This window comes from Scylla paramamosain, chromosome 48, assembly GCF_035594125.1.
Source record: "Scylla paramamosain isolate STU-SP2022 chromosome 48, ASM3559412v1, whole genome shotgun sequence".
NCBI lineage: Eukaryota > Metazoa > Arthropoda > Malacostraca > Decapoda > Portunidae > Scylla > Scylla paramamosain.
The window spans coordinates 109,979-127,500 of NC_087198.1; the positions used below are offsets into that span (position 1 = coordinate 109,979).

General features: G+C 45.0%; 2 protein-coding genes across 2 annotated transcripts in view; one reads left to right on the forward strand and one right to left on the reverse strand.

The window, feature by feature from the left end:
• Positions 1 to 166: 166 nt before the first annotated feature.
• LOC135095171 (uncharacterized) overlaps positions 167 to 17,522 on the forward strand; it is a 32,586-nt gene continuing 15,230 nt past the window's right edge. The window contains exons 1-2 of the mRNA XM_063995959.1: positions 167 to 227; positions 15,504 to 17,522. The exon at positions 15,504 to 17,522 is cut by the window's right edge and continues 168 nt beyond it. Coding sequence (XP_063852029.1) covers positions 15,543 to 17,522 — 1,980 coding nt within the window. The 5' untranslated portion in view covers positions 167 to 227; positions 15,504 to 15,542. The remainder of the gene's footprint in view (positions 228 to 15,503) is intronic.
• LOC135095173 (uncharacterized) overlaps positions 436 to 17,522 on the reverse strand; it is a 23,373-nt gene continuing 6,286 nt past the window's right edge. The window contains exons 2-3 of the mRNA XM_063995964.1: positions 13,928 to 14,070; positions 436 to 4,570 (exon numbers count right to left, since the gene is read on the reverse strand). Coding sequence (XP_063852034.1) covers positions 1,482 to 2,528 — 1,047 coding nt within the window. The 5' untranslated portion in view covers positions 2,529 to 4,570; positions 13,928 to 14,070 and the 3' untranslated portion in view covers positions 436 to 1,481. The remainder of the gene's footprint in view (positions 4,571 to 13,927; positions 14,071 to 17,522) is intronic.

Here is a 17,522-nt window from a genome sequence, read left to right on the forward strand (position 1 = left end):
CTCTCTCTCTCTCTCTCTCTCTCTCTCTCTCTCTCTCTCTCTCTGTCTGTCTGTCTCTCTGTTTATACAGATAGATACAGATAGATAGATGTACACAGGTACAGACTTGTGCTTGTGGAGTATAAATGTAAGAGCATGAAGCACAGTGTGTCTCTCCCCACAGGCACCTCCCGCCTCACGCCTTGCTTCCTCCCGTCTCCCAGAGTCTACACACCTGCACTCTTGAGGTGAGTACACTTACTCTTTTCTTTCCTGGTAATTGTTTTCACTGTGTTTTCTATTGCACACACTCAGAAAGTAGAAAATCAGGCACTAACGAGGCAAGACTATATACCACAAACACTAAACACAATAATAATAATAAAAATAATAATAATAATAATAATAATAATAATAATAATAATAATAATAATTATGATAATAAATGGTTTATTAATAAGGCAATTTACAAACTGAAAATGTACAGAGGGGGTGGGAAAATACTTAACATTAATCCTGAAGCTAAGCCTAATCTAAAAGCGAAATACTGTTGATTGATGGCTCGCACCATGGTGGGAATCGCGCTGAGTCTGTCCCGGTCCGTGCGCGGCGCCTTTAGGGGCGTTATCTTGTTGTGGTGTCTAGAGGCACGGACCAGGTGAGGTGCGTCAGGCAGAAGCATGTGTCTGAGGCGTGGATGATGCAGAAGTCCCCTTCCAAACTTCTCCAGAGCCTCTCGGTGCCTGGTGGATAGTCTGGACGTCTGAACAGACTCAGGGTGGTCAGGGCTTCATCACAGGTGGTGTAGGCAGGGACAAAGATGACCCTGAACGCCCTCTTCTGCACTCTCTTCAGCTGGAGCTGTTGAGTGTGTGTGAGGGAGGAGGACCACGCTGGGGAGGCGTACATGAGTTTGGGGAGGATGAAGGTGAGGCACACTCCCCTTAACTCGTCTGTCAGTGTCCCCAGCGACCTGAGTCTGCGCATCATGTACAGCTTGTAGGTAGCGGATCTTACGGTGCTGGCGACATGCTGCTTCCAGATCAGCTGGTCGTCCACCGTGACTCCGAGAAGCACATCCAGAGGCACATCGGACCACCTGGAGGGGGTGAGGGCCGACTGTGAGCTGGAGAGAGGGCAGTGGTACAGAGGAGGTACAGAAATGCATCACCACAGTTTCGCTGTTGTAGATGGTCATCCTGCTCTCCTCCGTCCATGTCTGCAGTCGCTCCAAAATGACTTGCAGTGGTGAGTAGTCCGTGTTCCTGTCGGAGACTGGGACGCCCACGGTGCAGTCGTGCACATACTTCCAGCCATGGGGGTGTCAGTGAGGGCGTCGTTAATGAGGAGGAGGAAGCATAGTGGGCTCATCTTGGTCCCCTGGGGGACCCCACATGTCAGCTGTTGGATATTAGAGACAGAGCCCTGATAGCGAACGGCTTGACGCCTCCCTGAGAGGGTGTTGGCTAGCCACGCTACCAGGTTGGGAGGGAGACCAAGACTTATTGCCTTGCTGAAGACAACAAAGTGATCAACAAGATCAAAGGCTTTTTGAAGTCCAGAAAGGCAACAGCTAGAGAGGTGTTTCGCTTGTCCAGGTGGCTGTGGATGAAGTCAAGGAAGCTGGTCAGGTAATGGGAGGTGGGGGTGGCTTTAATATTTCCAAACTGTCTGATATCCACGGTATAACAAGTTTTGGTGTAGGCCCAGTCATACACAAAATCTTCACAAATAAAGCTAGGGATGGGGGTGATAGAGACTGGCCTGAGGTCACCGAGGGACTGTGCACTGGAAGCTTTGCGGATGGGAGAGACGTAAGACGTCTTCCAGTCCGCAGGGCAAGAGTGTTGGGAAAGAGAGGCGTTTATTATGGGGCATAGCGGTGTTGCTGGCTCTTCCCATATGGGAAGGTCAGTGGGTGTGGTGGATCTTGGTATCTTTAAGTATCCTTGGTATCTTGGTATCTTGGTATCTTTAAGTATCCTCTTAAAAACATCTATCGCCTGGACAGTGGGGGGAGGGGAGGGGGCGGGAAGATGGGCAGGAAGTGGAGTGGTGTGGAGGGGAGGGCAGGTGTGACAGATAGCGGCAAAGTGGTCGTTCATCTCCTGAGCCGCGAGATTAGCAGGAAGGTGTGAGGTGCAAGGAAGAGATGAAGTGTGCTTTTGTAGGCCACACAAAGCTTTGCTGCTAGCGAACCACTGTCTGTTGTTGGCCTGCTTGAAGTGGTGTATCTTGTCCGGGTAATAGCTTGACTTGGCAGCCTTAATCTCCCTGATCTCTCTGTTTCTTAGCTTCCTGTATAGGTCCGGGCAGGAGTGGAACGACCACGTCCGCTGATGCATGAGTCTTTTAATGCGGGGCGTCATGCAGGGGACATCAGATGTGTTTACTGTGACGCTCTTGGCTGGGAAGTAGCGGTGGAAGGCTTCTGTGGTGGTGGCGACGTAATTGTGCCATTTTGAGTGGACGTCCTCCACATCCAGCACCTCGGTCCACGGGTGTTGTGTCACCCACTGCCCAACCTCCCTCATGGCTGAGTCAGACATGAGGCGGTGGGTCCTGTGGGTGTCCACAGTATGGAGAGTTGGGTGCTCCACCCATGGGAGGCAGCGGCTTGAAGGGCGAGTACTGCTGCAATAGGTCTGTCAGTATAAGGTCGAGGGTGGTTTGCTGGGTGATAAAGAAGTCCACGACCTGGGTGAGGTGTAGCTGGTGTAGGATATCGCTGATATACAATCCGTTAAAGTCCCCACAGATGACCAGCTTGGCAACAGGATACCTCACACTTAGGGCCTCAGCAGTGTCACTGATGTGAGTGGTGAGTAACTGTGCTGTGGTGGCTCGTGGGGGGTGGTACACGACGCACACGATGATGGAGGCCGTGTTGCTGAGATGGCAGGGGGGCGTAACTCTCACCCACAGGGCCTCTACTCCGGCAGGAATGTTGACAGGCAGGTGTGAGGGGCTGAGGGTAGATTGGGAGAAAACGGCCACTCCGCCCTTCCCCCCCTTCCTGCGTCCTGTCCTGAGGTGATGGCAGAGCTGGTAGTCCTGCATCGTGTGGTTCCGAAATAGTTTCAAAGTCTTAAGGCACAGTGTAGATGGCGCTGCAAACATCAACAAACAGACCTGGATAGAGCTCCAAGTTTTGCCAAGATTCTGCTGCCATGCAGGCTTAGATCAGGCAATATATTGCCTAAGGAGCTGCTCGAGGGTAGAGTGCAGCCAAGACGCAGTTACTTGTAGCCCACTGAAGAAAGCTAGCCGGTAGTTAGAAGCTAGAATATAATGTGGCCAATCAACACCGGTCCCATCCCCTCTGCACCGCTGTGAAAACCGTTGCCATGGTAACGGCGACGCCAAGCCACTGAAGAAAACGGGGTGCAAAGACTTAACGGGATACATGTTTGTTTGTCCAAGATGGCTAGTTATGACAATGTAAACACAGTGAAGGCATTGTCTGCTACGGAGATCAATAAACTGACAGCGGCGCAGCTAAAATGTGCACTGAGAACAACTGTTGCACATCAGCCTCATGAAGAGCAGCCACCGAGCTCTGAATTACTCGAAGAAATAAGAAATATTCCAGAAGATTTGGCAGCTGTGAAGGAGATGAAGAAAGAAATAGAATCACTGAATACAACACTCGATGAAGCCTACATGATTATCCACCAGCAAAACCGGTTCCTAGAATCCCTTGGCGCCAAAGAAAGGGTGCGGAACTTGGTTATAACTGGGGTCTCGGAGGATGACGACGGCCTGGGAACGACAGAAAGAGAGAAGATCAAGACAGTGCTGGAAGCCGAGGGGTTACGCCGGACCGATACGCACCGATGTATGGTCAACAATACGACTTGGACAGCCTGACGCACGGAGGAGTCGCCCTATTCATGAGACGCTGGAGAGTCAAGATCAACGGAGCGACATCTTGCGAGTGGCGAAGAACCTGAAGGATACAGGAAGAAACTTTGAACGGATTTGCGTGAAGAAGGACGTTCATCCGTCAGCGAGGAGAGAAACGACAAGACTGAGGACCCGAGAAAATGAGAAGCAGAAACCAGACAACCAGGGAGTGGAAATTACGTATGACTGGCGGCGGCGAGTATTGCTGCGTGTTGTGTTGTGACTGATAGGTATTTCCCAAATTTTGGCATGGAAAGAATTGGAATGGACAATTGAAAATATGTGCTTGTAATATCTGTGGTGTGAAAAATAAGCTCCAAAGCCCTGAAGTGATAAATGTTGCTTTAGAATTTGACATGATATGGATCACTGAAATTAAGTAACGTTAATTAGTAGCTTGCTTGGTTTTGATTTATATATGAATAAAAGTAAACAAAATAGTCGGAGAGGAGGAATTATGATGTTGGTGAAGTGTGCGTTGGTGCCATATATCACATGTGCCAACATTGCAGCAGAAGGACAAACATGGGTCGAGCTGTCCTGCTGCCCTGGGATGAGGCTTGGCGCCATGTATATCCCACCGGTCGACTCGCCCTACCACGACCCGGCGCTGCTGTGGGAGGGGCAGGTGACCGACTGTGACGGTGCCATAGTGGTCGCTGACTTGAACGCACGTGTGGGTTGCCTACCAAGTAGAAATATAAACGGAAAGAGATGTGAATATAATGGTGTGAAAGATCTTATAAGTAATTCCATGGGCCGGACAATACCCAACATGTGTGAAGAGAAAGAAATGGTAGTTGCTAATCATTTGAAATATGACGGAAAGCAGCGAGGAGGGAATATATCTTTTAGGCGTAATGATCGCTGGACATCGGAAATCGACCTGTGTTTATCGACCTGTGTTTAGTTAAGTATAGCAGTTTGAATGTCCTGAAAGACTTATGTACACGCCAAGTTATGTCGTGCTCAGATCATGCGCCACTCACTCTAACAATTAACACTGACGTTTTTAAATGAGTAATGCCATCACGGCTACTTGAGCGCGCCAGTAACTTGGGTCGGACGCTGACACACAGTCCCTAGCTGCACCACTAATATCGCGACAGGCCTGCACCATGACAAAGTGGATATAGAAGCGTTCGTGACGAGGATGGCGCTGTGTGAGCCGCCAACCCTGGGCGTGGTGAATGAGGAAAGTGTGAAGGACGTGGTTAAGGAAAGCTGCAGGGAAGTTAAAGGAATAGCAAAGGAGTGTAAAAAGTCGAATGTCACGCGTGAGGGAAGTGTAGACCTAAAAGAGTCATGGAGGAAAATGACTGTGATAAAATTTGGAAAGCAATTAACTGGAAAGGTGAAATTAGAAGTAAAGAAGGCAGTACCCAGCCTACTGAGAGTCAGTTTAAGATTCATTTTGAGGAATTATTGAATCCAGTGATGGAGGAAGTTGGAGAGGTAAACTTTGAGCAGGCACCAAGTATTCCCATTGTGGATGATCCTTTCACGTTTAGAGAGGTGGAAACAGCTGTGAGAGGGATGAATAAAAAGAAAAGTTTTGTTGGAATAAGTCCTGCCCTATTAATGAACTTACCTATGAACTGGTTGATGTTTTTTCTTACAATGTTCAATGTAATTTTTGATAGTTTGTGTTTCCCACTAGCCTGGTGCTATAGTAAGTTAAGTGTATTATTTAAGTGTGGTGATCGCATGCTTTGTGATAACTACAGAGGTGTTAGTATAATGGACACCCTAGCTAAACTCTATGACACACTTATTATCAATAGATTGAAAATGTGGATGGATGTGGACAATTGTCAAGCAGGAGCAATGGAGGGAAGAGGATGCCTAGAGCAGATATTTACACTGAGATTATTGTGTGATTATGTAAAATACAAGAAATTGAAGTTATATGTATTATTTATAGACTATCGTAAAGCATACGATAAAGTACCGAGGTCCAGGCTGATAGAATGCTTAAGATCAATAGGATGTGGAAGAAGGATGTTAAAAGCAATTTATGTTATGTATCGCTGCACACGTAACGTGCTTAAGAGTGCCACGGTGGAGTCGTCAGTGGGAGTAAGGCAAGGCTCACCTTCCAGCTGTCTAATGTTTGTGATTTACATTAACCAGATGATTCGTATGCTGAAGGAACAAATAGCAACTAACAGCTACTTGGGCGCACTGCACACAACATCTCGGGATATGTGCATCAGGAAACTCAGAGTTGTCATCGATTATTGCAATGATTATGGAATTGTTCCTAATGAGGACTAAATTATTTTTTTTGTTTGAAATATCACTCGTTGTGATAAAGTTCCATTAAAGATCGAGGGACACGTTATTAAGTACTGTGACAGATACAAGTTTTTAAGGGCCTGGTTTACCGACAGCGGTTGTATGAAGGACGTGGTGTCACTACACGAGGCAAAGTGTCAGTCAGTCGTCAACAAATTTTCTATAATTCGTGCCTCGAACCCTGATATGCCTCAGTGTTATAAGCGACTTGTTTTTGACGCGGCTGTGTTGGCTGAACTGAGATACAGCTGCAAGACGTGGCTGACAGACGGCTGTGTGTCACTCACCAGTCAGTACAATAAACTTATGAAATGTCTCCTGGACGTGACAAATAACACAAGCTCAAACTTATGTCATGTTGAATCGAGAATTAAGCCAGTTTACCATACTGTCTGTGCCCGACGGAAACGTTTCTTGGAGAGGAAGCTGACTCTATCTACTCGACAGAAGTGAACCATTTCATGTTGTATTTAGTTGATGCAGAGAAGCTAACACCCCTGGTTATAAGTTTATCCAGAGCGCCATACAGTATGATAATCATATAAATCCTCTTGACAGAATAATTAATTTAATTACCAATAAGCCACAAGACGCAACAAAGTATCACACATATAAAACAATATTGAATTCTAGTCTTGGTGTCCATAATATTTATTCAGATGACATAATGTCCCTGATTTTACACATTTGGCGTTTGTAAGAATTCGACTGATGTCTTATGTAGGTACGTGTGTGAAGTGTTGATTAGTTATAGGACCTAAAAAGAAAACAATACTTAATTAGAACTACTTGTTGCATTAATATTGTTCAAATTGTGTTAGACGTTATGCTGAGTTATGTATCTATGTTAGTTATAGCATTACTGCTAGTAAGTGTTTGCTAATGCTGGTTACTTTGCATCGCCTAATTCTTAAACAATACTTAAGTGAAAGTGTTGTTATTTATGTTTGTAAATGTATGATTCTTTATTTGGACCACTGGCAAATTTTGTACCTTTCACTTTAATGTATGAATAATTTCTTTGGTCAGTAAAAGTAACTAACTATCACGTTGGGCGGCGGGTGACCGGACCCTCGCATACGACGCAGGAGGTAGTTGCGTTCGTACGTTTGCACGGCAGCACACATTATCCTTTATGTGTCGACACGCACTCGCTAAATGTGTTCACAAGTACAACAATCTCACCAGGGCGAGCCTAAAACTAAAAACTAAGAGTTGAAAACTGAAAAAACCGAGGTCACTATCAATAGGGGGCGGGGAAGGCAGGAAGGCCAACATGCTGGCCGAGGCTGCTCTAGAGCGCCTAAGGTCACACGTTCTTTCCTTTCCCATGTGTGTGTCTGTGTGTGTGTGTGTGTGTGTTATAATAGGACAAGTGGCATTAAAAAGCAGGTAATTTAGCGACAAGCATTGCACGACAACATTACTGCGGTGATTAAAAGTACTCCAGTAAAATACTACATGGCATCACACAAGCCAGGCAGGAGGGGAGCGAGGCCTAGCGAGATTGAAAACAGCTGACTGACTGACAAGCGGCAGAGAGAGAGAGAGAGAGAGAGAGAGAGAGAGAGAGAGAGAGAGAGAGAGAGAGAGAGAGAGAGAGAGAGAGAGAGAGCACTATACAATTTTTTGTTTGTTATTTCCGTGAATAAATTACGGTGCCCATGAATAGTATTGCTGTAATCCTACACACACACACACACACACACACACACACACACACACACACACACACACACACTGATAACAAAAAATAATAAAAAATATGAATAAAGGAAAGATGGTAAAGCAGACACTGAGGGTTGCAAGTAAGTAGTAGTAGTAGTAGTAGCAGTAGTAGTAGTAGTAGTAGTAGTAGTAGTAGTAGTAGTAGTAATAGTAGTAGTAATAGTACTAGTAGTAATAGAAGCAGTAGTAACAGTAGTCGTAATAATAATTATAGTAGTAGTAGTAGTAATAGTAGTAGTATTCATAATAATACAAAAAGTAGTCGTAATAATAATATTCGTAGTAATACTTGTACAAGTAGTAGTAATAACAGTAATCATAATAATAGTAGTAGTAGTAGTAGAGTAGTAGTAGTAGTAGTAATAGTCGAAGTAGTAGTATTATTAGTAGAAGTAGTAGTAGTAGTAGTAGTAGTAGTAGTAGTCGTAGTAGTAGTATTATTAGTAGAAGTAGTAGTAGTAGTAGTAGTAGTAGTAGAACTAATATTAGTATCAGTAGCAGTAAAAGAAGTAGAACGACTATTAGTAGTAGTAGTTTTTTTTTTTTTTATGTAGGAGTGACACTGGCCAAGGGCAACAAAAATCTAATAAAAAAAAATCCCCACTGAAATGGCAGTCCCATCAAAAGGTCAAAGTAGTGGTCAAAAATTGATAAATAAGTGTCTTCAAACCTCCCTCTTGGAGGAATTCAAGTCATAGGAAGGTGGAAATATAGAAGCTGGCAGGGAGTTCCAGAGTTTACCAGAGAAAGGGATGAATGATTGAGAATACTGGTTAACTCTTGCGTTAGAGAGGTGGACAGAATAGGGGTGAGAGAAAAAAGAAAGTCTTTGCAGCGAGGCCGTGGAAGGAGGGGAGGCATGCAGTTAGCAACATCAGAAGAGCAGTTAGTATGAAAATAGCGGTAGAAGACAGCTAGATATGCAACATTGCGGCGGTGAGAGAGAGGCTGAAGACACTCAGTTAGAGGAGAGGAGTTGATGAGACGAAAAGCTTTTGATTCCACCCTGTCTAGAAGAGCAGTATGAGTGGAACCTCCCCAGTCATGTGAAGCATATTCCATACACGGACGGATAAGGCCCTTGTACAGAGTTAGCAGCTGGAGAGGTGAGAAAAACATGCGGAGACGTCTAAGAACACCTAACTTCATAGAAGCTGTTTTAGCTAGAGATGATATGTGAAGTTTCCAGTTCAGATTATAAGTAAAGGACAGACCGAGGATGTTCAGTGTATAAGAAGGGGACAGTTGAGTGTCATTGAAGAAGAGCGGATAGTTGTCTGGAAGTTGTGTCGAGTTGATAGATGGAGGAATTGAGTTTTTGAGGCATTGAACAATACCAAGTTTGCCCTGCCCCAATCAGAAATTTTACAAAGATCAGAAGTCAAGCATTCTGTGGCTTCCCTGTGTGATATGTTTACCTCCTGAAGGGTTGGACGTCTATGATAAAACGTGGAAAAGTGCAGGGTGGTATCATCACCGTACGAGTGGATAGGACAAGAAGTTTGGTTTAGAAGATCATTAATGAATAATAAGAAGGGAGGTGACAGGAGAGAACCCTGAAGAACACCACTGTTAATAGATTTAATAGAAGAACAGTGACCGTCTACCACAGCAGTAATAGAACGGTCAGAAAGGAAACTTGAGATGAAGTTACAGAGAGAAGGATAGAAGCCGTAGGAGGGTAGTTTGGAATTAAAAGCTTTGTGCCAGACTCTATCAAAAGCTTTTGATATGTCCAAGGCAACAGCAAAAGTTTCACCAAAATCTCTAAAAGAGGATGACCAAGACTCAGTAAGGAATGTCAGAAGATCACCAGTAGAGCGGCCTTGACGGAACCCATACTGGCGATCAGATACAAGGTTGTGAAGTGATAGATGTTTAAGAATCTTCCTGTTGAGGATAGATTCAAAAACTTTAGATAGGCACGAAATTAAACCAATAGGACGGTAGTTTGAGGGATTAGAACGGTTACCCTTTTTAGGAACAGGTTGAATGCAGGCAAACTTCCAGCAAGAAGGAAAGGTAGATGTTGACAGACAGAGCTGAAAGAGTTTGACTAGGCAAGGTGCAAGCACGGAGGCACAGTTCCGGAAAACAATAGGAGAGACCCCATCAGGTCCATAAGCCTTCCGAGGGTTTAGGCCAGCGAGGGCATGGAAAACATCATTGCGAAGAATTTTAATACGTGGCATGAAGTAGTCAGAGGGTGGAGGAGAGGGAGGAACAAGCCCAGAATCGTCTAAGGTAGAATTTTTAGCAAAGGTTTGAGCGAAGAGTTCCGCTTTAGAAAAATAAGTGATAGCAGTGGTGCCATCTGATTGAAATAGAGGAGGGAAAGAAGAAGTAGCAAAGTTATTGGAAATATTTTTGGCTAAATAACAGAAATCACGGGGGAATTAGATCTTGAAAGGTTTTGACATTTTCTGTGAATGAGGGATTTTTTGGCTAGTTGGAGAACAGACTTGGTATGGTTCCGGGCAGAAATATAAAGTGCATGAGATTCTGGTGATGGAAGGCTTAAGTACCTTTTGTGGGCCACCTCTCTATCATGTATAGCACGAGAACAAGCTGTGTTAAACCAAGGTTTAGAAGGTTTAGGACGAGAAAAAGAGTGAGGAATGTACGCCTCCATGCCAGACACTATCACCTCTGTTATGCGCTCAGCACACAAAGACGGGTCTCTGACACGGAAGCAGTAGTCATTCCAAGGAAAATCAGCAAAATACCTCCTCAGGTCCCCCCAACTAGCAGAGGCAAAACGCCAGAGGCACCTTCGCTTAGGGGGATCCTGAGGAGGGATTGGAGCGATAGGACAAGATAAAGATATGAGATTGTGATCGGAGGAGTGCAATGGAGAAGAAAGGGTGACAGCATAACCAAAAGGATTAGAGGTCAGGAAAAGGTCAAGAATGTTGGGAGTATCTCCAAGACGGTCAGGAATACGAGTAGGGTGTCGCACCAATTGCTCTAGGTCATGGAGGATAGCAAAGTTGTAGGCTAGTTCACCAGGATGGTCAGTGAAGAAAGAGGAAAGCCAAAGCTGGTGGTGAACATTGAAGTCTCCAAGAATGGAGATCTCTGCAAAAGGGAAGAGAGTCAGAATGTGCTCCACTTTGGAAGTTAAGTAGTCAAAGAATTTCTTATAATCAAAGGAGTTACGAGAGAGGTATACAGCACAGATAAATTTAGTATGAGAATGACTCTGTAGTCGTAGCCAGATGGTGGAAAACTCGGAAGATATAAGAGCGTGGGCACGAGAGCAGGTTAAGTCATTGTGCACATAAACGCACCATCCAGCTTTGGATCGAAAATGAGGATAGAGAAAGTAGGAGGGAACAGAAAAGGGGCTACTGTCAGTTGCCTCAGACACCTGAGTTTCAGTGAGGAAAAGGAAAAGGAAAAGAAGATGAGGTTTAGAAGAGGAGAGGTGGTGTTCTACAGATTGAAAATTAGATCTTAGACCGCGAATGTTGCACAAGTTAATGAAGAAAAAGTTGAGGGGCGTGTCAAGACACTTAGGGTCGTCGATAGAAAGGCAGTCCGACCTGGGGACATTTATGGTCCCCTCCCCAGATGGGGACTCCGAGGCTGGAATAGGAGTTGCCATGATGATTTTAAAATTTTAGAGTGAAGGGTGTGTGTGTTATTAGGTGCTTGTAGTTTTGTGTGGAGGAAGAGAGTTGTCTTTAGAGGGCAGGCTGTGACTGCCCCCTTGTGTTGTGAGACACAAAGGGAAACGTTCAGTGAGGTCACAGCTGAGTTTAATGATAAGTTCACAGCACCCCCTGAACAGTGCTGCACACCTCACTGGGAGTAATTATCGTTTCGGCAGGTAGTAACAGTTAACAGAAGTAAGCATAGTAAAAGACAGAGAGGGTTGCAAGGAACTAGTAGTAGTAGTAGTAGTAGTAGTAGTAGTAGTAATAGAAACAGTAGTAACAGTACTCGTGAAAGTAATTATAGTAGTAGTAGTAATAGTAGTAATATTCATAATAGTACTAAAAGTAGTCGTAATATTAATAGTCGTAGTAATACTAATAGAAGTAGTAGTAGTAACAGTAATCATAATAATAGTAGTAGTAGTAGTAGTAGAGTAGTAGTAATAGTAGTCGTAGTAGTAGTAGTAGTATTAGTAGTAGTAGTAGTAGTAGAGCTAATATTTGTATTAGTAGCAGTAGTAGAAGTAGAACGAGTACTAGTATAAGTAGTAATAGTAACAGAAGTAAGCATAGTAGCTGTAGTAATTATAGTAGTAGTAGAAGTAGTATGTAGTAGTAGTAGTAGTACTAGTAGTTGTAGTAGTAATAGTAGTAGTAGTAGTAGTATTAATAGTAGCAGCAGCAGTAGTAGTAATAGTAGTAGTAGCAGTAGTAATAATAGTAGTAACAGAATTGTAGTAGCACTAGTAATTGTAGTAGTAGTAATAGTAGTAGTACTAGTAGCAGTAGTAGTAGTAGCGGTAGAAGTAGCAGCAGTAGCAGTAGTAGTAGCAGCATTTATGTAGAGCGAGTGTGAGGTGCGGTTCACACCAGCCAGTCACTGTCACCGCCGTCCGTGACGTCATGAGTGGGGGGGAGGGAGCGAGGAGAGCACCTCGTGTGTGGGCGGCGGAAAGGGGAAAGGAGCGTGAGGCGGGTGGGGGCCGGAAGGAGTGGTTGGTGGGTGGGGGGCGGGAAGGGGCGGCTGGCAGGCGGGGAGTGGGAAGGAGTGGGTTGCTGGTAGGGGCCTGGCAGGAGTGGGTGGCGAATGGGTGTTTGGAAGGAGTGGGTTAAGGGAAGTGGGGGGAGGGAGGGGGAGAAGATAAGGACAGGAAGGCGTGCTGGCAGGTAGTGGCCCTGAAGGTGCTGCTGGCTTTTGGGCGGCCAGAAGCTGCTGCTGGAGGAAGTGGCACGGGAAGGAGTGGCTGGCGGGTGGTGGGGAGTGAGGTAGGGGTGGGGGGAGGAGGAATCACGGACTGACACAACAAGATGGCGTCTGTCTGAGAAGGTGGCAAGTGTAGTTTCCCGGGCCAGCGGCATGATGGGACTAACATAACACCAGCAGGAGGTCTTTCTGTACACAACATGCACATGTACACAACACACGTGTGGCTGTACACCTGGCGGCTACTCAACACACCTGGTACACTACTGGTAGCACACTTCAGGGAGGGCTTGGCCAATCCTGGTTATCTTGACCACCACTAAGTCTTTGAGGAGGAACACAATGCGATACACACGCGCACCACACAAGATACGCCGCCACACTGGCTGCAGACTGAGCGGCGTCCCTTTGGCTCAGTGTTTCCAGGCCGTTCGGTACTTGAGCGACACACAAAGGTCTACCTAATATACAGGGACTTGTTCAACCAACGAACACACTCATATCCACAAAAAAAAAAAAAAAATAAAATAAATAATATGAAATAAATAAATTAAATAAATAAAATTAATTAATAATGAAATTATACTAAATTATTAAAATTACTGTTACTTCACTCTTACTACTACTATTACTACTACTAGTACTACTACTACTACTATTGTGTGTGTGTTATATTATTGATAGCAATCATAGTAACAATATAAGAACAAGAACTACTACTAGTACTATTATTACTACTATTACTACTACTATTATTACTACTACTATTACTAATATTAATGCTACTACTGCAGCTGTTTTAGCAACAATTCTTAAGGCAATAACATTAATATTCATATAGTCGTAGTAGCAGCAATAGTAGTAGTAGTAGTAGTAGTAGTAGTAGTAGTAGTAGTAGTAGTAGTAGTAGTAGTAGTAGTAAAAGTAGTAGTAGTGAGAAATCGCGAATACTACCTCTACCACAACTACTACTACTTTTTCTACTACTACTACTACTACTACTACTACTACTACTACTACTACTACTACTACTACAACTACTACTACTACTACTACTACTATTACAACTACTACTACACACGCCTGCTTATGAAGGTCGTGAACAATTTCATCTGGTACAAACGTAGCTGTGATGCGAGCAATGGCGAGTCACCTTGGTGGATCCCTGTCAAAGTGTCTTCTGAATTGTCTTTGCACTTCTTTGACATTTTCGTGCCTCCAGTAACACTTTATGACAGATGTTCTTCCTTCACAGCTTACTCTTACTTCTGACATTACTATTTTGCCCAACTGTTTCTGAAAAAAAAATACATTCAATGAATTATAGCGAGTCAAACAGTGAGTACATTTTTGGATGACTCTCTCTCGTTCTCTCTCTCTCTCTCTCTCTCTCTCTCTCTCTCTCTCTGTCTGTCTGTCTGTCTGTCTCTCTGTTTATACAGATAGATACAGATAGATAGATGTACACAGGTACAGACTTGTGCTTGTGGAGTATAAATGTAAGAGCATGAAGCACAGTGTGTCTCTCCCCACAGGCACCTCCCGCCTCACGCCTTCCTCCCTCCCGTCTCCCTTCATTCATAAGTACTTCACATTATTATTAATACATCAAAATCTTGGACATAATGCAGTATTCAAATTGGCAGAAAATGTTTCTCACACGAGAAGTAACAACGTTAACCTTATTTGTGCAATACTGACAACAATATTATTCACAAACAGTGTGACAAGTTGGACCAAAACTGTTGTGAACAGTTTGCCTCTTGATAGACAAAGTTCTTCTTACAACTGATAAAATGTTCAAACAAACAACAGGTTAAAAAGTAACCACTTCATCAACAAAAGCTGTGATTTTGATGCTATTTATTGCAGTCATCAAAAGTAACCACTTCATCAACAAAAGCTGTGATTTTGATGCTATTTATTGCAGTCATCAAAAGTAACCACTTCATCAACAAAAGCTGTGATTTTGATGCTCTTTATTGCAGTCATCAAAAGTAACCACTTCATCAACAAAAGCTGTGATTTTGATGCTATTTATTGCAGTCATCAAAAGTAACCACTTCATCAACAAAAGCTGTGATTTTGATGCTATTTATTGCAGTCATCGCATTTGTTGTTGTTATTAGTATTATTGTTATCACTATCCTTGTTGTTATTGTTATTATCATCATTATTTTATTATTATTTAAGTTAGTGTGAGACACTTGTATTAGTGTTTAGCTTCTCTGTAGCGGCGAGGTACTGTCGCTGTACAGTACAGTTCATTATGTTGTTGTACATTATAATTTGTTTGCACTCCTGCCCTCTGCTCTACTGTACAATACACCGTCAGAGAGCCTCGGCTCACGTGACTGTGTATTGTACTCGTATGTACACCTTGAAATACTTTGTATTGTGCTCACCAATACAGGTTTGCTTACCTGCTTATTTACTTAACTACTTACTTACTGACTGACTGACTTACTTACTTACTTGCACACACACACACACACACACACACACACAGTCAAGTCTTGCCTCGTGTTGTCTTGTCAAATGGTTTGGCCACAACACACGTGCCATGCCGTGTGCCACAGTGTCTCTTACTCCCATCCACCTCTTTGTCTTGTCCCCACATCCCGGTGCTCACGCCGGCCACTTCAAGGCTCAACTCCCTCCCTCCCGCACTCAGCCTTGCAGGCCACGTCTCTCCTGCCCTGCTCCTCACTCGGGAAATTTCTTTGCAGGCTGCTGGCGAGAGGAACTGCCGTCCCAAGCCCTCCACCATGGCCGCCGCTCCGAAAGTTTGCGTCCGTCGCATTAAGCTTATCTGTCTCATGGAGAACGCAGGCAAGGACGTCTTGACCTTCGTGTTGAAGCGCGGCGCGCTGAACGCCCCCGCCACGCCGCCGGGCCAGTCCCTCACTGAATACCTTGACAACCTCCCTCAAGGCTCGACAGCCAACTATGGAAGGATGAGCAAAAAACAAAAGAAAGCAGCAGTGAACCACACCGACCGCCGCCAAGCACAACGCTTCCCTTTATGGGACAATTTTGACGTGACTTTGCTCTGCAAAGCAATAAAGCTGACGTGCGAAGGCCTGGCGAGAGATGGCGATCCCGAATGGGGGAACCAGAACACCCTGGAGGGATTGGTAACGAAAATCAAGGATGAGCGGAATGAACTCTTTCATGAAGTGAAATCTTTCAGCGAGGCAGAGTACCAGCACAAAGTCAACGAGTTAGAACACCTCTTTATCCGAGTCCTCGCCGCAGCCAAGACCAAATACTGCATTCCTGACGCAGAGGTGACACCCGTGCAGGACAACGCCCGGCAGGTCACTGATACCTTCAGAAAAACAGGAATGGAGAAAGAAATTTTAAAAGATTATTTCAGTATCATGCACCAAGAATTTCTGAGAGACAGTCAGACCCACCTCAAAACATCCTATGATCGAGTGCAAACCTTTGATCCTCTGTCCTTCCTTACCAACTCCCCAAAACACCACCATCACATCCAGGACATTTTCTGCAAGATGTCCCTCGTGGAAGGAAGAGGACACCTCCAACAGAGGCGAGACATCGACACTTGCGACGTGCTGACGGTGACGCGCCGCGCGGGACAGAATCCACAGCCGTCCACATCCTCATCGGCCACGCCGCCCACGCACGGCGCCAAGCCACAGCTCATCCTGATCAGGGGCGTGGCAGGAAGCGGCAAAACGACCCTGCTCACCTTCCTTGTCTCAGAGTGGCTTCAGGAGCCCGGCGCCTGCACCATCAAACACCTGGACGAGTACGACATCGTGGTGCGTGTCTTGTGCCGCGATAATGAAGGCCCATCTCTCCAGAACTTCCTCAAAGTGATCCTCCCAAACCATTTTGCTGTGATGGACGAACACCTCATCCCCCTCCTACAACAAAGCAAAGTTCTCTTCCTGATTGACGGCCTGGACGAACTGTCGCCAGGCAGTCCATCACACAGCCTTGTGAAGGACATCCTCTACATATCGAAATACTCGCCAGGCTTCACACTCGTCTGCACATCGCGTCCCGAAACAGTGCAAGACTTCCTGGCCAAATTACCTGATGGTTATGAGGTGTGGGACATGGAGATGAAAAGTGTTAGCCATGAACAAAGAATTCATTTTGTCATGAAGCATTACAACAGCTTCCCAGACAAGGGGGACAAAGACCCTGAGAGGCTTGAGTACCTCATGAAACACATTGGCTGGAAGGATTACCTCGGCCTGCCATTAAATCTATTGTTCGTGGCAACACTTTTCTACATCGATCAAGACAAGATCAAGATCACCACCACCCAGACCAGCCTGTACGTCACCATTCGAGACTGGTGCATAGAAAAACTGCAGGGCAGACTCACAGATGATCCACGAGACACAAAGACCCGCGAGGTCCACATCTACAAGGTATTGGAAGACCTATATGACGTGTCTATGCAGGCTATTCTAGAAGCCCGACTCAATCTGTCAAAACAGGAAGAGCAGAAGCTAATTTGTTCCTGTCATGAGAAAGGATTACCCAGCAAGGAAGTCATCCCAGCGTTTTTCAATCTTCAAGAAACCAGTGACAGGCTGGGGCATCATCAGACGTACGCAGCCCCACACAAGAGCCTACAGGAATTCTACGGTGCATCAGCAATCGTCCACAAGCTGGTGGAGGGCTCACACTCAGAAAACATACGACGCATGCTTCACGACCCGCCGCGCCAACAGCTCCGGAACTTGAGGAACCTGCTCCAGTAC